General features: G+C 38.0%; 1 protein-coding gene across 3 annotated transcripts in view; it reads right to left on the minus strand.

Moving 5' to 3' along the window:
- The window catches only part of SLC25A40 (solute carrier family 25 member 40), an 80,174-nt gene that overhangs the window by 43,010 nt on the left and 10,415 nt on the right, over window positions 1–26,749 (minus strand). For 2 of the 3 annotated variants that reach the window (XM_074379362.1, XM_074379361.1), the window contains exons 2-4: window positions 2,470–2,538; window positions 1,971–2,088; window positions 522–641 (exon numbers count right to left, since the gene is read on the minus strand). In XM_074379362.1, the coding sequence (XP_074235463.1) occupies window positions 522–618 (97 nt within the window). In that variant the 5' untranslated portion in view covers window positions 619–641; window positions 1,971–2,088; window positions 2,470–2,538. The remainder of the gene's footprint in view (window positions 1–521; window positions 642–1,970; window positions 2,089–2,469; window positions 2,539–26,749) is intronic. The other variant, XM_003921169.4, reaches the window with a different exon arrangement.

Raw genomic sequence — 26,749 nt, forward strand, 5'->3', positions numbered from 1 at the left:
ATCACCTAACTATGTCATTTGGCTACATCTATAAGGAACTGACTATAGAAATAGAAAACTGTGATCCAGAGAAATTTAAGAAACTCCCTGTTAATGGAAAGACTATTTGTAATTGTTGCTAACATAAATTGCTAAAATTCTGTATTATTAATTATCCTAATATTTTCTTCCATCTTCTTGCTTTCTACTATAAAAAGGGAGAATCATAAAAGTTTAATGTTGACAGAGACCCAAAAGAAATCCCAGTATAAGCCCCTAAATTACAGATGAAATAATGAAGTTCAAAGAGAAGGTAGGTACGGTTCCCAAGTATATTCACCTCGAGAATGGCAAAGCAAGGACTAAAAATTCAATTTTTAGAATTTTTTGAATCTCTGTCCAGGGTTTTCATACAATCGTGCTGATGAAACATTCATGAATCACAAATGACAATATAATCATTATTTCACTGATACTAAAAGTCAAATGGAAGCACTGACTCACTCACAGTTACATAATCTATATCAGTAACATAATTTTACCTATTAGTGATGTCAATATAGCTCCAGTACAAGAGGCAATCATTTGTTGAAGAGGTGTCACTTTGATAATCTCTGGTCTCCTTGTTTCAGGATCCATATTTTTAACTAATTAACAAAAAACTTGTTAAAAAGAAAATATAAAGTCAGAACATGTCCTTTGATCTTTCAAAAATGGTAACATCCTTTAGCTAAGCTAGGAGAGCAGCAGCAAATTAGTAAAACAGCTAAGAGAGAATTAAGCAAACAGATATTGACCACATAACACAATGAAAGCAGCTGACTAGTAAGTCTCAGAATCTGTGAACTCAGCCTCATAAACACTACTAAGAAATCTTTCCCAATACAGTACAGAGGTATCAATATAGCACTTTATTGTATACTGGTAGTTGTTGAACAAACACAAAATAAAAACACATAAGCTTACTAAGTATCTTACAAAAATCTGATGAGAAAAGCAACACAGAAACATAAAAAAGTTGTAAAAAGTCACATAACACAAAACGGTATAAAAATAACTTATGAATTTATTATTCAAAAATAATCACCAGCAGCCGAGAGTGGTGGTGGCTCACACCTGTTATACCAGCACTTTGGGAGGCCGAGGCAGGTGGATCACAAGGTCAGGAGTTTGAGACCAGCCTGACCAATATGGTGAAACCCTGTCTCTACTAAAATTACAAAAATCAGCCAGGAGTGGTGGTGCGCGCCTATAATCCCAACTACTCAGGAGGCTGACGCAGGCGAATTCCTTGAACCTGGGAAGAAGAGGATGCAGTGAGCAAAGATCTAACCACTGAACTCCAGCCTGGGTGACAGAGTGAGACTCAGTCTCAAAAATAAAGTAAAATAAAATATCAACAGCAATATATGGGTGTCATCTTTCCAAGATGACACATACATAGGTATATGTCTAGACACACACATTATATCTAACTAAATATTGTATATTCATCAAACATATATACACTTACTTGTATGTGTATGTGCAACTTTTCTCAAAAACAAAATAGGCTAATACTATTCTGCTTGTTTCGTAGCCTGCTTTAACACTTAAAAATATATTATAGACATTGTGTCAATAAAAAGATTTACATTTTTAGTGCTTGCACAGTATTTAACTGTATTTAATCAGTTTCATATTGTTAGATACCAGGTTGTTGCCAATTTTTGAACTGTAAAATATTCTGCTATAATACTCTTATACATACATATATATCTTTTTGTCTTCCTACAATTACTTTTGGAAAGAAAGTAAGACTGATGGGATAAACTATTTTGAAACTTTATACAGGGCAGGGCACAGTGGTTCACATCTGCAATCCCAGCACATTGGGAGGCCAAGGTGGGCGGATCACCTGAGATCAGGAGTTTGAGACCAACCTGGTCAAAATAGTGAAACCTCATCTCTACTAAAAATATAAAAAATGAGCAAGCCATGGTGGCGCACACCTGTTGTCCTACTTGGGAGGCTAAGGCACGAGAATCGCTTGAACCCAGGAGGCAGAGGTTGCAATGAGCCAAGATCGAATTACTGTACTCCAGCCTAGGTGACAGAAAGAGATTCCATCTAAAGTAAAAAAAAAAAAAAAAAAAAAAAAAAAAAAAAAACTTAATACAAATTGCCAGAAAGCTTGGATCAAATTACACTTCCACTGGCAATATAAGAATTCCTATTTATCCATGCCTTATCAAATTCTCTGTCAAATTATATATCATTTATTTTTTTTCTGAACCATTCTAAAGTAGGCTGCATACATCATGCCCCTTCACCATAAATATGTAAGAGTATTACCTTATGCAATCACAATATAATTAACAAATTCAGGAAAATTAATTTTCAACAGTACTCTACAGTTAATATTCCAATTTTGTCAATGATATCGATAATGTCCTTTATAAAAATAAATGGTAATTTTATTGTTTCTTTAGACTTTTATTATCTACCTACCTGGTTTGAGTCTTTTCTTCAACTCTATGCTCCAATATTTTATTTTTTGTAACATCAGTAGCCAAAGACCTATAATTAAGAAGAAAGTAACTGTCTTATCTTTTCAAACAGGAAAAGAATAAAAAATCTAAAAGAAAGGAGTAAACAAATACTTTAATACAAAAATCAACAAATAATTAAATCGTTTCTACTAATTGCTTTGAGGAATATAAAGAGCACTCCATAAATGCAAGCATTAGTTATAGAAGCATTTTCACAAAAACATGTTATTCTAGTTAATCTACTCTGCTTTAAAAACAAATAAGCCAATGACTCTAGAGCCCAAATACAGTGATCAATCTTAGTATCATTTACAATAGAACAACCAGATTTTTAAACACAAAATTAAAGGTCTAGCATCATCTATGAAGGTTTTTTTGTTTGTTTGTTTTGAAGGTCGGGGGGCAGGAGAGTGTAAGAGGAGGAATCTTTAATTTGAACTGAAACAAGCAACAAGCTTTAGATCCAACTTCCAAATCACAGGAAATTCAGCAACTAGACTAACGGGATGCCACAAAACAGTAGAAGTTGTACTATTTTAGCCTACAGGACTATTGTCTAGATTTCTTCAAGTCAAAGGTAAGACTTTTTATATATGTAGAGAGACTGCAGTGTAGTTTCATTCCTCTGCTGCTAAGACATACCCGAGACTCAGAAATTTACAGAAAAAAGAGGTTTAGGCCAGGCGCGGTTGCTGAAGCCTGTAAACCCAGCACTTTGGGAGACCGAGGCGGGTGGATCACAAGGTCAAGAGATCGAGACCATCCTGGTCAACATGGTGAAACCCCATCTCTACTAAAAATACAACAAATTAGCTGGGCATGGTGGCATGTGCTTGTAATCCCAGCTACTCAGGAGGCTGAGGCAGGAGAATTGCCTGAACCCAGGAGGCGGAGGTTGTGGTGAGCCGAGATCGCACCATTACACTCCAGCCTGGGTAACAAGAGCGAAACTCCGTCTCGGGGGAAAAAAAAAAGAAAAAAGAGGTTTCATGAATTCATAGTTCCACATGGCTGGGGAGCCCTCACAAACACAGCAGAAGGCAAAAGGTATGTGTCACATGGTGGCAGACAAGAGAAGAGAACTTGTGTAGGGAAACTCCCCTTATAAAACCATCAGATTGTTTGAGAGGTATTCACTATCATGAGAATAGGATGGGAAATACCCCCACGATTCAAGTACCTCTCACCAGGTCTCTCCCACAATACGTGGGAACCATGGAAGCTAAAATTCAAGATGAGGTCTGGGTGGGAAGAGTGTCAAACTGTATCACTTTCCCCTGGCCAAAAAAGATGCTAAACGTCTCTTAACATTTTTATCAGTAGTATATATTGCCTCTTCTGTAGTATGTCCATTTACATCTTTTACCTTCTTTGATGTTAAGACACGTACGGTTTCCTTAATAGTTTAAGGAATCCTTTATTTAAAAAAATACTTAGGAGTGCATGATACAGTATGTTTGTGTCTCCACCCAAACCTCATCTTAAATTTAGTTATCATAATTCCCATGTGTCATGGGAGAGACCCAGTGAGAGGTAATTTAAGCATGGGGAAGTTACTCTCATGATGTTCTCATAATAGTGAGTTCTCACAAGATCTGATGGTTTTATCAGGGGCTTTTCCCCTTTTGTTTGGCACTTCTCCTTGCTGCCACCATGTAAAGAAGGACGTATCTGCTTCCTCTTCCACCATCATTGTAAGTGTACTGAGGCCTCCCCAGCCACACTGAACTGTGAGTCAATTAAATCACTTTCCTTTACAAATTACCCAGTCTCAGGTATTTCTTTATTAGCTGTGTGGAAATGAACTAATCCATTTATTTATTTTTATTGGTACATGTGATAATCTGATACATTCATATAATGTATCAAGATAAAAATCAGAATAATTGGGATATCCATTAAACATTTATCTTTATATTAGGAACATTCAAATTATTATCTTCTAGTTATTTTAAAATGTACAACAGATTAACTATGCTTACTCTACCAATTGATCTAACACTAGACCTTATTTCTTCTATCTAATTGAAATTTGTACTCATTCATCTACCTCTCTTCCCAGTTTCTCTGGTACTTACCAATCTACTCTCTATCTTCATGAGATCCACTTTTTTAGCTCTCCATATGAGTGAGAACATGTGATTATTTGTCTTTCTGTGTCTGGCTTATCTCAATTAACATAATGACCTCTAGGTTCATCCATGCCGTCACAAGTGACAGAATTTCTTTCTCTTTATACATATGAATGGTATTGAGGGAATGTGTTATCTTTCAGGGTCCACAAGGGGGCATAGTTTTAAGGGCAAGAACTTCTCAGTGCCATGCCCCCCTCCTATCTCTCTCCATAGGCACGTGAAGAAACTAAGAGTCACTTACCCCAGTGGAAGTTCTAAGTCACTCCTTTCATTGGCCAGAGGAACTTGGGGAGGTGGGAATTTCTCCCAGGATAAATTCCCCTGCTCCTTCACCCACACCGAATTTCCAGCTCTCTGGGATCCCCTCCCACATAGTGGGAGCAATCTTTCCGCTTCTGGATTTCCCCTCTGGGGTCCCACTTCCACATGCTCTTCGTGGCTTCCACCCAGTGTGGAAGCTGCTTTCCTCTCATGGGTTCCATCTTTCTGAATTCTCTCACTCAGTGTGAGAGGAGCTTTCCTTCTCTGGTTTTCCCTCTCTGGGAACCCTGCTCACTCAGTTTGAGAGCGGCTTTTTCTTCTCTCCCTCAGTGTGAGAGCTAGCTGTTTCTTTCTCTCTCCTTCTCCTGTTTCTCTTTCTCTACTTAAATAAATCACTTTCTACAAACACTTTTTAAGTCCGGCATTTACTGCGCACTGCACTGCAGTCTCCCCTCCCATTCTTGGGGAGTGATAAACCAACAACCAGGAAAAATGTCCTCAGAGGAACTAGGGGTTTCCCTAAACCCCAACACAACAGTATTTCATTGTGTATCTACACTACGTTTCTTTATTCATCTGTTGATGGACACTTGGATAGATTTCCTATTGGCAATTGTGAATAACACTGCAAAAAACATGGAAATGCAGAGACCTCTTCAATTTCTTTCATCAGTATTTCACAATTTTCCTTGTATATGTCTTTCACTTTTCTGGTTAAAGAAATTATTAGGCATCTTATATTCTTTACAGCTAGTGTAAATGGAGTGGCTTTCTCGATTTCTTTCTCAGATTGTTCACTGTTGGCATATATAAATGCTAACAATTTTTGTATATTGACTTTATATCCTGTGACTTTACTGAATTCATTTATCAGTTCTTAAAAGTTTTCTGGTGGAGTCTTACAGATTTTTCTCAATAAAAGATTACGTCCTCTGCAAACGCTAGTTCGACTTCTTCCTTTTCAATTCCAATGCCCTTTATTTCTTTCTCTTGCCTAATTGTTCTGGCTACAACTCCCAGCACTATGTTGAATAAAGATGAGGAAAATGGGCATCCTTGTCTTGTTCTAGATCTTAGAGAGAGGTTTTCAACTTTTCCCCATTCAGTGTGAAGTTAGCTGTTTTTCACATCTTTATTAGTCAGAAGAATGTTCCTTCTATTATCCTATTTGTTGAGGGTTTTTATCATAAAGAGATGCTGAATATTATTAAATGCATTTTCAGCACCTATTAAAAAGCTCATATGGTTTTTGTTCTTAGTTCTGTTAATGTGATAAATCACGTTTACTGATTTGCATGTGTTAAGCTATCTTTGCATCCCTGGGATAAATTCCACTCAAACATGGGAAATGACCTTTTTAATGTACTGTTGAACGTGGCTTGCAAGTATCAAGCTGAGAATTTTTGCATGTATGTTCACCAGTAATACTGACCTATTGTTTTGCTTGTTGTATCCTTGCCTAGCATTGGTATTAGTATGACATTAGTAGGATGAGTTTGGAAGTATTCCCTCCTCTTCAATTTTTTTTGAAGACTCTGGGTTGAATTGGTATTCATTCTACTTTAAATGTTCAGTAGAATTCCATAGTAAAGTCCTCAGATCCTGGCCTTTTCTTTGATGGGGAACTTTATTTGTGGCTTTAATCTCATTATCCATTCTGCTTTGTTGAGGCTACTTCTTTGTGGTTCAATCTTGGTAAGTTGTAAGAGTCCATAAGTTTTTCCATTTCTTCTAGGTTTGCCAATTTGTTGGTATGTAATTGTTCATAATAGTCTCTGATGAGTTTGTATTTGTGATCTCAGTTATGTTCCCTTTTTTATTTCAGATTTATTTGGATCTTTTTTTCTTAGTCAATCTAAAGGTTTGTCAATTTTATATTTTAAAAAAACTTTTCATTTATCTACTGAATTTTTTTTCCTGTCTCAATTTCACCTATCTGTGCTCCGATCTTCATTACTTCTTTCCTTCTAATAATTTTGGGTTTTGGGTTTAGTTTGTTCTTGCTTTTCCAGTTCCTTGATAAGCTTCGTTAGGTTGTTTGAAGTCATTCTGCTGTTTGGTTATAGGTATTTATTGCTATAAACTTCCCTCTTAGTACCTTTGATATATCCCATAAATTTTAGCATGTTTTTGCTAAAATTTGTTAAAATTTTGCTTTCATTTGTTTAGAGAAATTTTAAAATTTCCTTTGTAATTTCTTCATTGGCCCTTGGTCATTTCAAAACATGCTGGTTTAATAATTCTCCTGTGTTTGTATAGTTTCCAAGGTTCCTCTTGCTTTTCAAAAAATAGTGTTGTTCCATTGTGGTCAGAAAAGACACCTGACGTGATTTCCATTTTTTTTTTTTAATCTGTTGAGACTTGTTTAATGTCCTAAGATATGATCTATTCTGAAGACTGTTTCATCTGCTGATGAAAATAATGCATATTTTGTAGCAATTCAAATATTCTATAAATGTCAGCTAGGCCTGTGTAGTTTAACTCCAGTGTTTCCTGGTTGGTGTTATGTCTCAATGATCTATCTGTCCATTACTGAGAGGGTGTTATTGAAGCTCCCCACTAATACTGAATTGCAGTCTCTCTCTCCCTTTAGGACTATTTTAAACACTTAATTGATATGTATTAGGTGCATCTATATTCAGGGTGGATGTGGTAATTTAATACATTCATATAATTTATAAAGTCTAATCAGTGTAATTGGGATATCCAGCACCTTAAATATTTGTTACTTCTATTTGACACATGTGAATTATTTTCTTCTATTTTGAAATACACAAACGATTAATGTAAACTACAACCACCCTACTGATCTATCAAAACACATGATCTTATTTCTTTCTTTCTTTTTTTTTTTTTTTTTTTTGAGACGGAGTTTCGCTCCTGCTACCCAGGCTGGAGTGTAATGGCACAATCTCGGCTCACCGCAACCTCCGCCTCCTGGGTTCAGGCAATTCTCCTACCTCAGCCTCCTGAGTAGCTGGGATTACAGGCACGCGCCACCATGCCCAGCTAATGTTTTGTATTTTTAGGAGAGACGGAGTTTCACCATGTTGACCTGGATGGTCTCTATCTCTTGACCTCGTGATCCACCTGCCTCGGTCTCCCAAAGTGCTGGGATTACAGGCTTGAGCCACCGCGCCCAGCCGATCTTATTTCTTTTATCAAACTGTTCCCTTTAGATCTATTAAGGTTTGCTTTATATACCGGGGTGTTCCAGCATTGGTTACATAAATATTTATCATTGTTCTATCATCTTGCTGAATTGACCCCTTTATTATTTTATAGTGACTTTGTCTCTTTTTAGTCATTAATTGGTAGTCTATCTACATAAGCATAGCTACTCTAGATCCTTTTTGGTTTCCACTTGCATGAATGAAATACCTTTCTCCAACCCTTCACTTTCCATTTGTGTCTTTATATATTAAGCGGGTTTCTTGTAAAAAGCATACAGTAGGGTCTTGTTTTGCTTAATCCATTTAGCTATTCTCTGTCTTTAAACTGAGAACTGAATTGATTTTTATTCCATGTTAGTACTGATAATAACTTACCACTGCCATTTTGTTGTTTAATGGCTGTTTTCTAACTTATCTCCTCTTCTTCCATTCTTACTGGTTTCCTTTGTGGCTAAGTGATTTTCTTTGTTAGTATGTTTTGATTTGTTGATTTTTCTTTCTTTTTTTTTGAGACAAAGTCCTCCTCAGGTACCCAAGCTAGAGTGGAGTGACAGTATCAGAGCTAACTGCAACCTCAAGCTGCTGGGCTCAAGCAATCCTACTGTCTCAGCCTCTTGAAGAGCTAGGACTACAGGCATGAGTCACTGCTACTGTCTAACACATTGCTTATTGTTTTGAGTGTATCTACAGTAAGTTTTTGCATTATGCTTAATGTGTTAAAAATTACCTTGTAAATACAAGTTCTTTCTAAAAGATGAAAGCTTACGTTAGATAAGAATATACATAGAAAATTAAATAAAAAAGCTCTATACTTTCATTACATCCTCCACACATTTTGAATTTATATCTTAATTTACGTATTTTTATATTCCTTATGTCTCAATAGGCTGCAGTAGCTATCACAGTTTTTGATAGATTTTTCTCTTAGGCTTTACACTAGAGTCATGAGTGAATTGTACACCACAATTACAGCATTAGAATATTCTTGGGTGGCCAGGTGTGGTGGCTCAGGCCTGTCATCCCAGCACTGTGGGAGGCCAAGGTGGGTGGATCACTTAAGGCCACAAATTCCAGACTAGCCTGGCCAACAAAACGAAACCCCAACTCTACTTAAAAATAAATAAATAAAAATAAAAATTAGTCAGGTGTGGTAGCACATGCCTGCAGTTCCAGCTACTTGGGAGGCTGAGGCAGGAGAACTGCTTGAACCTAGGAGGCGGAGGTTGCAGTAGTCCGAGATCATGCCACTGCTCTCCAGTCTGAGCAACACAGCAAGATTCCATCTTGAAAAAAAAAAAAAAGAAAAAGAATATTCTGGGGAGCTCTGCATAGTGGTTCATGCCTGTAATCCCAGCAGTTTGGAAGGTCAAGGCAGGTGTATCTCTTGAGCCCAGGAGTTCAAGACCAGCATGGGCAACATGGTGAAACCCCATCTCTACAAAAAATATAAAAATTAGCCAGGTGTGGTGGCACACACCTGTAGTTCCGTCTACTTGGGAGGCAGAGGTGGAAGGATCACTTGAGCCTACAAAGCAGAGGTTTCAGTGAACTGAGATCATGCCACTGCACTCCAGCCTGATCAACAGAACAAAACCCTCTCTGGGGGGAAAAAAAAAAAGAATATTAATGGTCTGTGTACTTACTTTAACTGGCCAGTTTTACACCTTCAAATGTTTTCTTTTTGAACATGTTTTTGTCTTCCAGATTGAAAAATTCCTTTTAGCATTTCTTGTAAAATGGGTTGGTAGCAGTGAAGTCTCCTAGATTTTGTCTGGGAAAACTTTATCTGGCCTTGCTATTTCAAGGATACACTTGCTAGATACAGTATTTTTGGATGGCAGATTTTACTTTCATTCAGCCCTTTAAAAATGTCATCTAACTCCTTCCTGGCCTGTATGCCTTCCGTTGAGATGTCTGTTGCCAGATGAATTGGAGTATGTTTACATGTTATTTGATTCTTTTCTCTTGCTGCTTTTAGAGTCCTTTCTTTATCCTTGCCCTTTAAGAGTCTGATTATATGCCGGGAGCCGCGGTGGCTCTGGCCAGTTGTCCTGCCGCTTGAGGAGAGGCTATGCGTTCAAGGCCAACCTGGGCAAAAATTAAGAACCTCTCATTCATAAAAAAAAAAAAAAAAGTTTGATTATATGCCTTAGGGTAACCTTATTTGGATCAAATCTATTTGTTCTCAGACCTTCCTATACCTGGATATTTATATCTTTCTCAAGTTTGGGAACGTTTTCTGTTATTATTTCTTGGAATAAGTTTTCTACCTCAGCTCCCTCTTGAACACTAATTATTTTTAGATTTGTTCTATTTATGTAATTTTCTGTATCTTGCAGGTAATCTTCATCTTTCTAATTTTTTCTCCTCTGAATGTATGTTTTCAAATAGCCTGTCCTTTAGCTGATTCTTTTCTCTGCTTGGTCCATTCTGCTGTTCAGTCTCTAATAACATTTTTAGTTGGCCAATCAGAGTTCCAAATTTCATTTTTAAAAATAATTTCGGAATGCTGGGAAGATGGCCGCCTAAGAACAGCTCAGGACTTCAGCTCCCAGTGAAAGTGCAGAGGGTGAGTGGACGCCGCATTTCCAGACGAACTCTTATTGCCCACAGACCAGGAGATATCCAGGCAGAGGGGTCGCCAGCACCTCAGTCCCAGTCGGTGCGGCTGTTTTGGCCCCCGCGGGGCTGATTCCACCCGCGCGGCTGCTGTGACCACTCCCTGTTGCTACTGTTTTCCGTACAAAAGCCACTGGTCTGGGAGCCCTCTTAGCTGGCGAGCAGAGCCCTGAGACGGCAGAGTTGCCCATTCATCTGAAATAGCGAGTCAGGCCAGGAGATTCCTAGGCAAAAAATCCACCAGGAGCCGGTGGCGCAGTTCGAGCCGACTCCGTGAGTCGCAGCACGGGAGATCCCGGCGCCTTTTCAGCAGGCAACCCGAACGCGGGGTCGTTCAACTTAAAAGAAAAGACTCTGAGTCAGGGAGCCAGGTGATCAGGCTTGGTTGGTCCCACCCCTCCACCCCCAACAACAACGAAAACAAAAACAGTAATTGGAAACCCTCTGGGTTGAGTCCTTCAAACCAAGCACTTCTCATCTCTGATAAAATAGACTTTAAAGCAACAAAGATCAAAAGAGACAAAGAAGGACATTACATAATGGTAAAAGGATCACTGCAACAAGAAGAGCTAAGGATCCTAAATATATACGCACCCAATACAGGAGCACCCAGATACATAAGGCAAGTTCTTAATGACTTACAAAGAGACTTAGAGTCCCACACAATAATAGTGGGAGACTTTAACACCCCATTGTCAATATTAGACAGATCAACCAGACAGAAAATCAACAAGGATATCCAGGACCTGAATACAGACCTGGAACAAGCAAACCTAATAGACATTTACAGAACTCTCCACCCCAAATCCACAGAATATACATTCTTCTCAGCACCACATCACACCTACTCTAAAATTGACCACATAATTGGCAATAAATCACAACGGAAATCATAACAGTCTCTCAGACCACAGTGCAATAGAGTTAGAACTCAGAATGCAGAAACTAACTCAGAACCGCACAGCTTCATGGAAACTGAACAACTTGTTCTTGAATGTTGACTGGATAAACAATGAAATGAAGGCAGAAATAAAGATGTTCTTCGAAACCAATGAGAACGAAGACACAACATACCGGAATCTCTGGGACACATTTAAAGCAGTCTCTAGAGGAAAATATATAGCAATGAGTGCCCACATGAGAAGAAAGGAGAGATCTAAAATTGACACCCTATCATCAAAATTGAAAGAGCTAGAGGAGCAAGATCAAAAAAACTCAAAACCTAGCAGAAGACAGGAAATAACTAAGATCAGAGCAGAACTGAAGGAAATAGAGACACAAAAAACTCTTCAAAAAATCAATAAATCCAGGAGCTGGTTTTTTGAAAAGATCAACAAAATAGACAGACCACTAGCCAGATTAATAAAAAAGAAAAGAGAGAATAACCAAATTGATGCAATAAAAAACTATAAAGGGGATATCACCACAGATTCCACAGAAATCCAAACCATCATCAGAGATTATTACAAACAACTCTATGCACATAAACTAGTAAACCTGGAAGAAATGGATAAATTCCTGGACACCTGCATCCTCCCAAGCCTAAACCTGGAAGAAGCCAAAACCCTGAATAGACCAATAACATGGTCTGAAGTTGAGGCAGCAATAAAGAGCCTACCACCCAAAAAAAGCCCAGGTCCAGATGTGTTCACAGCTGAATTCTACCAGACATACAAGGAGGAGCTGATACCATTCCTTCTGAAACTATTCCAGACAATCCAAAAAGAGGGAATCCTTCCCAAATCATTTTACGAGACAAACATCATCCTGATACCAAAACCCGGCAGAGACTCAACGAGAAAAGAAAATTTCAGGCCAATATCCATGATGAACATAGATGCAAAAATCTTCAATAAAATACTGGCAAACTGATTGCAACAGCATATCAAAAAGCTCATCCATCATGATCAAGTAGGATTCATCCCGGGGATGCAAGGCTGGTTCAACATACGCAAGTCCATAAACGTAATTCACCACATAAACAGAACCAAAGACAAAAACCACATGATTATTTCGATTGATGCAGAGAAGGCTTTTGACAAAATTCAACAACCCTTTATGCTAAAAACCCTCAATAAACTAGGTATTGACGGAACGTATCTCAAAACAATAAAAGCTATTTACGACAAACCAACAGCCAATATCATACTGAATGGGCAAAAACTGGAAGCATTCCCTTTGAAATCTGGCACTAGACAAGGATGCCCTCTCTCACCACTCCTATTCAATATAGTACTGGAAGTTCTAGCCAGAGCAATCAGGCAAGAAAAAGAAATAAAGGGTATCCAAATTGGAAAGGAGGAAATCAAATTGTCTCTATTTGCAGATGACATGATTGTATATCTGGAAGACCCCATCATCTCAGCCCCAAATCTCCTGAAACTGATAAACAACTTCAGCAAAGTCTCAGGATACAAAATCAACGTGCAAAAATCACAAGCATTCCTATACACCAGTAATAGACTTCAAGAGAGCCAAATCAAGAATGAACGGCCATTCACAATTGCTACAAAGAGAATAAAGTACCTAGGAATACAACTAACAAGGAATGTAAAGGACCTCTTCAAGGAGAACTACAAGCCATTGCTCAACGAAATAAGAGAGGATACAAACAGATGGAGAAACATTCCATGTTCATGGTTAGGAAGAATCAACATCGTGAAAAAGGCCATACTGCCCAATGTAATTTACAGATTCAATGCTATTCCCATCAAGCTACCAATGACCTTCTTCACAGAACTGGAAAAAAAACACCTTAAACTTCATATGGAACCAAAAGAGAGCCCGCATAGCCAAGTCAATTCTAAGCAAAAAGAACAAAGCAGGAGGCATCACACTACCGGACTTCAAACTATACTACAAGGCTACAGTAATCAAAACAGCATGGTACTGGTACCAAAACAGAGATATAAACCAATGGAACAGAACAGAGGCCTCAGAGGAAATACAACATACCCACAACCATCTGATCTTCGACAAACCTGACAAAAACAAGCAATGGGGAAAGGACTCCCTGTTTAATAAATGGTGTTGGGAAAACTGGCTAGCCATGTGCAGAAAGCAGAAACAGGACCCCTTCCTGACACCTTACACCAAAATTAACTCCAGATGGATTAAAGACTTAAACATCAGACCTAATACCATAAAAACCTTAGAAGAAAATCTAGGTAAAACCATTCAGGACATAGGTGTAGGCAAGGACTTCATGACCAAAACGCCAAAAGCAATGGCAACAAAAGCCAAAATAGACAAATGGGACCTAATCAAACTCCACAGCTTCTGCACGGCAAAAGAAACAGTCAGTAGAGTGAATCGGCAACCAACAGAATGGGAAAAAATTTTTGCAGTCTACCCATCTGACAAGGGGCTGATATCCAGAATTTACAAAGAACTAAAGCAGATCTACAAGAAAAAAACAAACAAGCCTATTCAAAAATGGGCGAAGGATATGAACAGATACTTTACAAAAGAAGACATACAAGAGGCCAACAAACATATGAAAAAATGCTCATCATCACTAGTCATCAGAGAAATGCAAATCAAAACCACATTGAGATACCATCTCACACCAGTTAGAATGGCGATCATTAAAAAATTGGGAAACAACAGATGCTGGAGAGGATGTGGGGAAATAGGAACACTTTTACACTGCTGGTGGGAATGTAAATTAATTCAACCATTGTGGAAGACAGTGTGGCGATTCCTCAAGGACCTAAAAATAGAAATCCCATTTGACCCAGCAATCCCATTACTGGGTATATATCCAAAGGATTATAAATCATTCTACTACAAGGACACGTGCACACGAATGTTCATTGCAGCACTGTTTACAATAGCAAAGACCTGGAACCAACCCAAATGCCCAATGACGATAGACTGGATAGGGAAAATGTGGTACATATACACCATGGAATATTACGCAGCCATCAAAAACGATGAGTTCATGTGCTTTGTAGGGACACGGATGAACCTGGAAACCATCATTCTCAGCAAACTGACACAAGAGCAGAAAATCAAACACCGTATATTCTCGCTCATAGGCGGGTGTTGAACAATGAGAACACATGGACACAGGGAGGGGAGCGCTACACACTGGGGTCCGTTGGAGGGAAATGGGGGAGGGGCGGCGGGGTGGGGAAGTGGGAAGAGATAGCATGGGTAGAAATGACAGATACAAGTGAGGGGACGGAAGGCAGCAAAGCACACTGCCATGTGTGTACCTATGCAACAATCTTGCATGTTCATCACATGTACCCCCAAACCTAAAATGCAATAAAAAAAAGAAAATAATAATAATAATAATTTCAATCCATTTAATTTCTTTAATAAATTTCTGAATTTTTTTTTTTTTTTTTTTTTTATCTTGGGAGATCACTGAGTTTACTTAAAACTGCTATTTTAAATCCTTGATCGGAGAGCTCATATACTTTTTGTCTCATTAGGATCAGTCATTGGAGTTTTTCTTTGTCTTTTTGGGGATGTCACTGTTCCCTATTTGTTATGTCCTGTAGATTTATGTTCACATCTTCACATTGAATAATTTATTTATTCCAGTCTTCTTGGTCTGGCTTGATCTGGTGTTTACTGGGCATGTTTGCTTAGCCACTCTTCGTAATTTACCTGTTGAATATTGTTTCCCACTATGTCACCACCTCCTTTTTGGTACTAGACGGCACCTTAAACACAGGTTTGCCTCAGCTTTAGTAAACAATCTAAGTGCTGCCTGTACTGAATGGGAGAAATCAAAGAATGTATCACAGCAGTGTGAGAAGGATGGTTAGGAGTTCCTGCCCAGTGGACCTGTAGAACATACCTCTTACAGTGCGGTGCTGCTGAACAGCCACTGTGATTTGGCATCTCCTTTGGTTGAGTTGTAGAGCAGAGTTTTCAAGGTCAGGGATAGTGTTACTACCTCCCCACCTTTTACTCTGCCTGTCCTTAGCAATATATCTACCTTCAAGCACTGCCAATGCTTCCAGTGAGTTGAGGGAGGAACAATTCTCCTAAGAGGGAGCCTGAGATGATAGGGAAGCTAGTTACCCACCTCAATCTCACAACTTCCAGCAAAGAAACCATGAATGGAAGGGAACTATTCTGTGTATTTGTTGCCAGGAAGACTCAGGGGAAGAGTATCACAGATAAGAAGTCTAATTATCATCTGTTTAGGAAAAACTCTAAAACAATGTTTTTTCTCTGCTCTCACACCAGAACAATCCAAAAATTATTTGACCAAATGTTTGCGGGTGAGGATTTCCCCCACCTATATGAAGAATTTAATTCTGACACTACCTACCTGGAAATAGAGTCTGATCCTACAGGTTGAGGGCTCAGTCTCCAAGACTGCCTCCCCACCTTCAGTCACAAGTCCATGCCTCCAGAACTTCTGACCAATCAGATTCAAGTTGGGGTTTCTACAACTTCCTCCTTGGGTTTGAACAATTTGCTAAAGTGGCTCACGAAACTCAGCAAACAGGCTTAAATAATTTTGCAAAGTATACAGATGAAGAAATGTATAGGGCAAGGTACAGGGGAAGGTATGTGGCACTTCCATTCAATCCCTGGGCATGCCACCCTGCAGGAACCTCCGCATAAACAGCTATCCAGAAGCTCTCTGAACCCTGTCCTCTAAAGTTTTTATGAAGGCTTCATGATGTAGGCCTAGTTAATTAAACCACTGGTCTGGTCATAGGTGATCAACTTGACCTTCAACGCCTCTCCTCTCCCAGAGGGTTTCAGGGAAGGGCTGAAAGTCCCAAACTTCTAATCATGGCTTCATCTGTATGGTAACCAGCCCCACCCTAAAGCTATCAGTCAGTATTAGCATACAAAAATACAGGACTTTGGAGATTCTAAGGATTTAAGAGTTGTACATCAGGAAATGGACACGAAGGCCAAATATTTATTTCCCAGTATCAGAACATCTGCTTAAGAGTTTTTTCATTTCTCTGTGGCCCTGAAAGCTGCCTCATCCTATCTGAGTTCTGGGATATTGGTGGTGGTAATCTTGGCACTGTATATTTGCTTTCAGTTTTCTGTTGAAGAGATTGAAGCCAACTTGCTTCTACACCACCATTTTGGAATTGAAAACTTCCCCTTTGGCTGCATGTGGTGGCTCATGCCTATATTCCTAGCACTTTGGGAGGCCAAGGGAGGCAAACTGCTTGAGCTTAGGAGTTTCAGACAAACCTGGGCAATGTGGTAAAACCCGATCTTTAAAAAAAAATACAAAAAATTAGCTAGGTGTGGTTGTGTGCACCTGTAGTCCCACCTACAAGTGGGGCAGAGGTGGGAGGATCACGTGAGCCCAGGAGGTCAAGGCTGCAGAAAACCAAGATCATGCCACTGCAGTACAGCCTGGGTGTCAAAATGACAAAGTGAGAACCTGTCTCAAAAAATAAAAAACCTCTCCCCTTTATTCTATTATAGTTGTACCCCTTTTTTTTCTGGTTTCCTTCATTCACTATAATTATTTTGAAACACATTCATTTTATTACATACATTGATACTCGGTTTGTTTCCACTGCTGAATACTATTCCATTTTAAACACACACACACACACACACACACACACACACACACACACACAAATAATTTATCCATTTACCTGTTGATGAAAATCTGGGTTGTTTCAAGTTGGGGGCTATTACAAATAAAGCAACTATGAATATCTGTTTAAATCTTGAGTAAATACATAAGTAGAATAGCTGGATCAAATGGTAAATGTATGTTTAATTTTTAAAGAAATTCCAAAAACGTTTTCCAAAGCAGTTGAACTATTTTACATACCCACCAGCACTATATGCAAGTTCCAGTTGCTTCACATCCTTAACAACATTTGGTACGGTCAGGTTTAACACTTTATTCCTGTGAATAGCTGAACTGCAAAATCTCATTGTGGTATTACTTTGCATTTTTCTAAGGAATTGTTACATTATGCATCTTTCCATGTCTTTAGTTCCCATCTAGTGTATCTTCTTTGGAGAAACAGCTATTTAAATCCTTTGTTCATTTTTAAATTGGGTAATCTTCTTACCATTGAGTTATAATAATTTTTTATATATTTTGGATACTAGATCCTTACCAGATATATAACATGAAAAATATCTTATTTTGTGGGCTGTCTTTTCACTTTCTTAATAGTAGTCTTCAACATACAAAAGTTTTAAGTTTAGACAAAGTCCAATATGCCTGTTTTTTTCTGTTGTTGCTCTTCTGAAGCAAAGGACAAAAGTGGTAACATGTCACTTTCAAGATTAATTTATAAAAGACTGTGATGTTCACTAAAGCAGACTGTACTTTCTTCACTAGCTTTATCTGATGATAGGAACAGGAGGGAGAGAAATTCTGGGCAGAAGAGGGCAGATCCCCAGGGAGTGTCCCACCCTCAAGCCTGGAACTGCAGCCCAAAGTGAGAACTTACATCCCTGTTTTCCCACTTGCAAGTTGCCTTTTCCAAAGCCATCCATGGCCTGCCCTACCCCCATCCTGTACCCATAAAAATCCCAGGCTCAGCTGGCAGAGGGAAGACGAGAAACAGCTGGATGTCTGAGAGAAGCAGCTTGACTTCAGAGTGATAGCTTGACAGCACCGCTTTGGAGATGAGTCTGGCTGGGTATGGCCAGACTTCAGGGGAAGACTACATGCCTGCTCCAACCCCTTTTCAGCTCTCCTTCCGGCATAGCTTTGGCGATGAGTCTGGCTGGGGATGGCCGGACTTCAGGGGAAGACTATCTTCCTGCTCCAACCCCTTTTCAGCTCTCCTTATGGCTGACAGCCACTTTCATTAGCAATAAAATCCCCTGAATCTACCATCTTCAAATCATTCATATGACCTCATTCCTCCTGGATGCCAGACAAGAATTCATGTGCCACACGTGTGCGTGCAAAAAGCTGTCACACTAATCCTCCTAAGCTGTTAACACTTAAGCCATCCACAGATGGCAAAGCTAAAAGGGCACTGTATCATTTCCTCTGGGGCTTCAGAGGTCACAGGCACCCTCTGACAGATGCCGCGATGGGGCTGGTACAGAGTTTGCTCTTGCTAGCACCCGAAAGCACTCGCCCCAGCTCCTACACCTGCTCACCTGTACTCCCCACATCACGCGAGAGGTAGAACAGCAAGTGAGTGGAGCCTGCACCTGCTGGCATTCATGCACTCTAGTTCCAAGCATGAAGGGGTCAGGGAAATACCCTGATTCAATGATACAAGGTGCCATGCTGTGAACTGCTCTATGTAGAGGCCCACTTGGGCAACAAAAACAGCCTCCAGATAATAGCACTGAACTGAGACCCTTCAGATCAACAAGACGAAGGCAAGTGAATCTTGCTAACAACTACTAGCGAGCTTGAAATTAGATCCCTCCCTGGTTGAGCCTTGAGATCAATGCAACCTCAGCCAATACCTTCACTGCACTGTCCTGAGAAATCCTGAGCTTACTTAGCTAAGCTCGATTCAGATTCCTGACACACAAAAACTGTGAGATAACCCAGATTAGCTATTTTAAGATACCACGTTTTGGAATAATTTATTGCACAATAGACAGTATCTACTGAGATGATCATATGGTTTTTCCTTTTTAGTCTGGTTACTGCTTGATTCCTGGGATAAATCTCCATTTACCCATGATGTTTTATCTTTTGTATACACAATTGGTTTTCATTTGCTAAAATTTTGCTAAGATTTTAACCATCTATGTTTATTAGGGATGCTGGTCCATAATTTTTTGTGTCATCTTTGCCTTTTTTAAGATTCACATTTGAAAGAATTCACCAGTGAAGCCATCCAAGCCTCAAGTTTTCTTTAGTAGATATAAGAATATTCAAGTTATTTCTTCTCATGTAAGCTTTGATAGTTGGTGTATTTCAAGTAATTTGTCCATTTCATTTAAGTTGTTGCATCTATGAGCATAAGACTGTTTATAAATATTGCTTTGTTGACATTTTAACAGTCACTGGTTCTGTAGTTGTGTTTTCACTAATTTATTAAAGATCTTAATAAATGAAGAAATTTACCATTTCATAGACTAGAAGAATAAATGCTATAAAGATACAAATTCTTCCAAGTTTATCTACAGATTCAAAGGAATCATAACTAAAATTACACATCTTTTTACTTTTGTGGGTTTGACAAACTATTTTCCAAAACTTACATGGAAGTAGAAAATGGCAAGAATTACCTAAAGTTTTGAGATACAGCCAAAGCAGCATTTACAATGAAATTTACAGCATCACATGCTTATATTAGAGAAGGCCTAAAATTAATGATCTAAGCATTTTCCCAAATGTTTGTATTAGAAAAGGCCTAAAATAAATGACCTAAGCATGTTCTCAAAGAAACTTAAAAAAAGAGCAAATAAAAACCAAAAGAAGAAGAAATAAATAAATAAAACAGAAACTAAGACAATTGAAAGCCGAAAAACAATAGAAAAAAAAAAAAGCTGGTCCCTTGAGGCAAAAAACAACAACAAAAAAAGATAAATGTCCATTCAGAAGACAGATGCAGAAGAAAACTCTTTGACAACATCCTACACCCACCATGACTGAAAGGCTTCAGCAAGTCTTTCAATTCCTTTCAATGAAAGGGAAATTTCTTGGTTTGATAAGAAACATTTACCACTCTAATCATTTCTATCCAACAAAGTACTGAAGAATTTAGCAAGTTCAATAAAGCAAGAAAATTAAATGCATACAAAATTAAATGCATACAAATTGTAAATAATGCACTGTCTAGTCCCAGACAAAATGTAGACAAACCTTAAGAATCCACAAAATTTAAAAAGCCACTTAGAAGTAGCTTAGAATTTAGAAGGATCACAAGATTAGTTAATATATAAAACTGTATTCCTATATATTAGCAACAAAGTTATTTGAAACAAAGTGCCAGACAGTTGCAAAAATGTAAAATATTTAGATGTAGAGCTATACAACATGTACAAACTTTATATGCTGAGAACTAAAAGACACTAATAAAGCCAAGAAGCCTTAAGTAAATGAGAAATACTCCACATTCATAGACTCCAAGACTCAAAATTATGAGGTCATCTGTTCTCCCCCAAATGATATACAGGTTCATAGCAATTCTGAATAAAACCCTAGCACATTTCTTAGAAACTGACAAATTGATTCTAAAATTTATACAGAAAGACAAAGAAACCAGAATAGGCAAAATGATTTTGAGAAGGAAGAACAAAGTTGGAAGCCTCACACTACCTGATTTTCTGACTTAATGGAAAGCTACATTAGTTAAGATACAGGGGTAATGAAGAAAGAAGAGGCATATTGTGCAATGGAATGAAACGCAAAGTAAAAAAAAAATACTACCACATATATATGATCGAATTATTTGTGACCATGGCAAATAGACCATTAAACGAAGAAGGAACACTCTTTTTCAATAAATTGTGCTGGCATAATTAGATGTAAAAGGAATCTCCATCTATAATATCATACTTGATAAAAAAAATTTAACTCAAAATGGATGTAGACTTAACTGTAAAACCTCTAAGTATAAACTTTAAGAAGTAAAAACGGGGGCCGGGCACGGTCGCTCACGCCTGTAATCCCAGCACTTTGGGAGGCCGAGGTGGGTGGATCACAAGGTCAAGAGATTGAGACCATCCTGGTCAACAAGGTGAAACCCCGTCTCTACTAAAAATACAAAAATTAGCTGGGCATAGTGGTGCGTGCCTGTAATCCCAGCTACTCAAGGGGCTGAGGCAGGAGAATTGCCTGAACCCGGGAAGCGGAGGTTGCAGTGAGCCGAGATCGCGCCATTGCACTCCAGCCTGGGTAACAAGAGCGAAACTCCGTCTCCAAAAAAAAAAAAAAAAAAAAAAAAAAAGAAGTAAAAACAGGTATGTTTATGATCTTGGATTAAACATATATTTCTTAGACATGACACCAAAGGCATAATCCATAAAAGAAAAAGAGTACAAATTATGTATCATCAAATTTAAGAACTCTTGGTCTTTGAAAGATACTAAGAAAATTTTTAAAAAGCCACAGACTGAAAAAAATTTTCACGTCACATATCTGATAAAGGACTTATATTCAGAATACATAAATAACTCTCAAAACTCAGTAAGAAAATGAATAACCCATTTTTTTTGTATGTGTATGAGACAGAGTCTTGCTCTGTCACCTATGTTTGAATGCAGTGCTACAATCTTAGCTCACTGCAACCTCCGCCTCCTGGGTTCAAGTGATTCTCCTGCCTTAGCCTCCCAAGTAGCTAGGGTTACAGACGCCTGCCATCACACCTGGCTAGTATTTTTATCTGTAGTAGAGATAAGGTTTTGCCATGCTGGCCAGGCTGTTCTTGAACTCTTGACCTCAGGGGATCCACCTGCCTTGACCTACCAAAATGTTGGGATCACAGGCATTGAGCCATCACACCTGGCCAAATAACTCACTTTTTTTTAAAATAGGCAAAAGATATACCCAACAAGAAAACGAAATGATGCTCCACATCATTAGTCATCATGAAAATCAAACTAAACCATACTAAGATACCTCTATATAGTAATTAGAATGGCTTTAAAAAATGGTGATGATACCATTTTTGTTGGCACTTTGAAGTGCCAACAAAGATACAAAGCACCTAGACAACTCTCATAAATTGTTAGTAGAAATGTAAAATATCATAACTACTTTGGAAAACATTTTGCCGGTTTCTTATATGTGTACAAGGTTGAACAAATAAGTAAATGTACAGTAAACAATAATAGCTAGGTTTCTCACTGTCACAGAATGAAGATACAAATAAAGAAAACAAGAAAGCTAGAAGAAACCCTGTCCTATGGTGTTGGATTTGAATCCAAGCTATTATAAAGAACTTATAGCATTAAAATGCATATATACAAATAGACAAAAACAGAAATAATTATAAATGTATATAAATGCATGAATTAGTATACATATAAATATTTATAAGCTGTGTCTGCTGAGTAAAGAACCAATGATACCCCAGTAGCAATAACTCAGTAGTAATAAATACACCTATTATCCAGGTCATAATCTTTAATTCTCCAATAAAAAGAACCAGGAGTGCTTGGAGAAGTGGTTGTTTCCAGGCCTAGGGCAGGCAAAATACAAAATGGAATTGTCACAATGCTAAAATATAAGGAAATGATTTAAAAGGATGAGAGTGCAGTGGTAAGAAGACACATTGAAGGGCAAAGCCAAAATTTAAGAGTTCTCAAAGGCCAAGGTTAGAACAATTTGAGCAATGAAACCAAAATAATTGTTCTGGATTATAACTAATGGCATGAAATAAATATCCATCAGCAGATATTGATATAAACAAACAACTGAATAAAGAGATGAAGAAAAGTGATGTTCTTCCTTACAAAAGCATTCCTATTAATGAATTCTACATTAATGAGGAATAAAGAAAGTACAAAAAAAATCAGGGTACTAAGTGCTGTAATAACACAGTAATAAGAATCCACCAATAGATGCTAAAATTAGTGACGAGAAACAGGATATTTCCATAGTCTTAAATTATTTTCCCTAAGATACTGATTAATTATAAATATAAAGATAGTACTTTAACAGTAGAAAAACTCTGCAGACACCAGACATTGCCTTAACCAAGTGGTTAAGGTTAACATCATGGTTAATATCACCAATAATAAGAAATGTAAATACCATGTACCCGGTGTCACAATGTACTGAGATTTTCTGTGGTATTCTTGCAAAAAATGCATACTCTCTAATCATGAAGATGTATCTGACAAAACCAAATTAAATGACATATTACAAAATAACTGACTAGTAGCCTTCAAAGTCATGACAAAGACTGAGGAACCATCACAAATTAAAGGCAGAAGAGACATGACAATTAAGTATAATGTGGGATCCTGGAGTAGATCCTAGAATAGTAAAAGGACATCAGTGGGAAAAATTCACAACATATAAATAACATTGGTAGTGTAGCTTAGGAAAAAGTCTTGTACCAATGTTAATTTCTTACTTTGACGTACTTATAGTATACAAAATGTTAACATTAAGAGAACAAAGTGAAAGAAAAATGTTTAAACTTAACACACAACACCCTCAATTCAATGTATTTATACAAGTAAAATGAGAAACTTACATTTATATAAAAACTTGTATACAAATAGTTGTATGATCTTTCTATATGAATTTTTCCAAACTAGAATCTACTCAAACATCTCTCAACTGGGAAATGTATAAACAAATTTTTATATGCATAAAATGGAACACTACTCAGCAATAAAAAGGAAGAAAATACTGATACATCCAACAACAGGGATGAATCTCAAATAAATTATCCTATATAAAAGAAACCTGACTCAAAAGGCTACCTACCATTGTTTCATTTAGTTGGCATTATGGCAAAGGTAAAAATGATAATAAAACAGATTGGATTGCCAAAGGATTGAAGTGGAGAAGAGGAAGACTAATGGTCACGGAGAAGTGACAGAACTGTTCTGAATCTTGCTTCTGATGATTGCACTGTGTTTGTCAAAACTCAAAGACACATGTACTAATAAGTGCAAGACTGATAATATGTGCATAACCTTTAAAAAGACAGCATTACAGACCAGGCAACATAGGTAGACCCTGTCTCTGCAAAAATTTTAGAAATGAGCCAGGCCTGGTGATGCCTGCCTGTGGTGCCATTACTCAGGAGGCTGAGGTGGGAGGATCATCTGAGCCCAGGAGTTCAAGGCTGATGATGACACTGCACTCCAGCCTGGGCAACAGAGCGAGACTCTCCTAAAAAAAAAAAAAAGAAAAAAAGAAAGAAAGAAAGAAAAAAAAAAAGGACAGACAAAAAGTAGCATTAAAAGAAGACAACCTAAGAATGAACAAGCTAGCTACAGACCCAGAGAAAATATTCTCAATGTATATATTAAGTTGGTACAAAACTAATTGCAGGTTTTGTCATTACTTTTAATCGCCTGAATTCCCAAGGCGATTCCTGGTGCCAGAGGAGCAGACTGAACATTGTTCTCAAAGAATTGTTATTGTCTATTTTACTTGTCTGGTGGTGGCCTAAACACCAGTCCAAGGGACTTGCCTTTATTTCACTTAACTCAGAACTCCACAAGGCTATAGAAACAACTACCCAGGGATGTTTGTCAAAAACATTCTAAGGGAAATTTATCAGTTGTGGCTACCTGGGTGGGACAAGGGATAAAAGTTGGCGAAAACAAACAAGCCCATTCAAAAGTGGGCAAAGGATATGAACAGACACTTCACAAAAGAAGACATACATGAGGACAACAAACATATGAAAAAATGCTCATCATCACTGGTCATTAGAGAAATGCAAATCAAAACTACATTGAGATACCATCTCATGCCAGTTAGAATGGTGATCACTAAAAAATCTGGAGACAACAGATGCTGGAGAGGATGTAGAGAAATAGGAACACTTTTGGTGGGAGTGTAAATTAGTTCAGCTATTGTGGAAGATAGTGTGGCGATTCCTCAAGGACCTAGAAATAGAAATTCCATTTGACCCAGCAATCCCATTACTGGGTGTATATCCAAAGGATTATAAATCGTTCTACTATAAGGACACATGCACATGAATGTTCATTGCAGCACAGTTTACAACAGCAAAGACCTGGAACCAATCTAAACGCCCATCAATGATAGACTGGACAGGGAGAATGCGGCACATATACGCCATAGAATATTATGCAGCCATAAAAAACAATGAGTTCACGTCCTTTGTAAGGACATAGATGAACCTGGAAACCATTATTCTCAGCAAACTGACACAAGAACAGAAAATCAAACACCACATGTTCTCACTCATAGGTGGGTGATGAACAATGAGAACACATGGACACAGGGAGGGGAGCATCACACACTGGGGTCCGTCCGGAAGAAACAGGGGAGGGACAGCCAGGGGTGGGGAGTTGGGGAGAGATAGCGTGGGGAGAAATGCCGGATATAGGTGATGGGGAGGAAGGCAGCAAATCACACTGCCATGTGTGTACCTATGCAACAATCTTGCATGTTCTTCACATGTACCCCAAAACCTAAAATGCAACTAAAAAATAAAAAAGTTGGCGAAAACAAAAGACACATAGAAAAGCTTGGGTGAAAAGGCTGGGTAATGAAAATGTTTTGTGAAATAAGCTCCCAAATATCTCTGGGTCTCTAGAAGGCCACATCCATGCTCAGAAAGGAGCACATGTAACTGTAAGACCCAAGAAAGCATTAAGCTCTCACCTCTGGTTGACCTATAGGCTCTGCACAAACAGAAAGTAAAGGTTAAGGCAGGTTAAACATTCAGATGTAAAGGTTAAACATTCAGATGTAAATAGACCATCTGAAAGTTGAAAACATTCCCACCCCCAACACACATACACACAAACACACACAACCCTCACCAGTTAAGATTGGTAGAGGTTTTTGTTTGTTTTAGTGGGGATTCCAGACATTTAAGCAAATTTTTATCAAATCACTAGCTGACCAGTAAGCTAATAAAACAACTTCACTAGCCACAAATAACACTGTATATAACATTACAAAATTAATTAAGAAAACTCACTAAACAAACAATGGCAACCAGAGCAATGAACATCAAATCCTGGAGCGGCAAGGAATCTGGTTTCCAGGGTTGCTATATTATATTTAAAATGTCCAGTCTTCAGTAAAAAATTACAAGGCATGCAAAGAAATGTGGCTCATATGTAGGAAAAAGGTATCTTATTAGAAATTTTCTCTGAGGAACCCCAGAAACTAGATTTATAAGGCAGAGACTTTAAAATAATGATTTTAAATATACTCAAAAGAAAGGAAATCATGTAGAATAACTAAAGGAAACCATGAGAACAATGTCTAATAAAGGAGAGACTATTAATAAGGAAACAAATTACAAAAAAGAATGACAAAAGAGAAATTCCTAAATTGAAAATTATAATAACTGAAATAAAAAATTCATTAGAGGATCCATCAGCAGACTTGAACAGGCAGAAGAATCAGCAGACTTGAAGATAGGTCTATTGAGATTATCCAATTTGAGTAACAGAAAAAAAAGAACAGAAACTAAGAGACTTGTGGGAC

Source organism: Saimiri boliviensis, chromosome 10 (assembly GCF_048565385.1).
Source record: "Saimiri boliviensis isolate mSaiBol1 chromosome 10, mSaiBol1.pri, whole genome shotgun sequence".
Classification (NCBI taxonomy): domain Eukaryota; kingdom Metazoa; phylum Chordata; class Mammalia; order Primates; family Cebidae; genus Saimiri; species Saimiri boliviensis.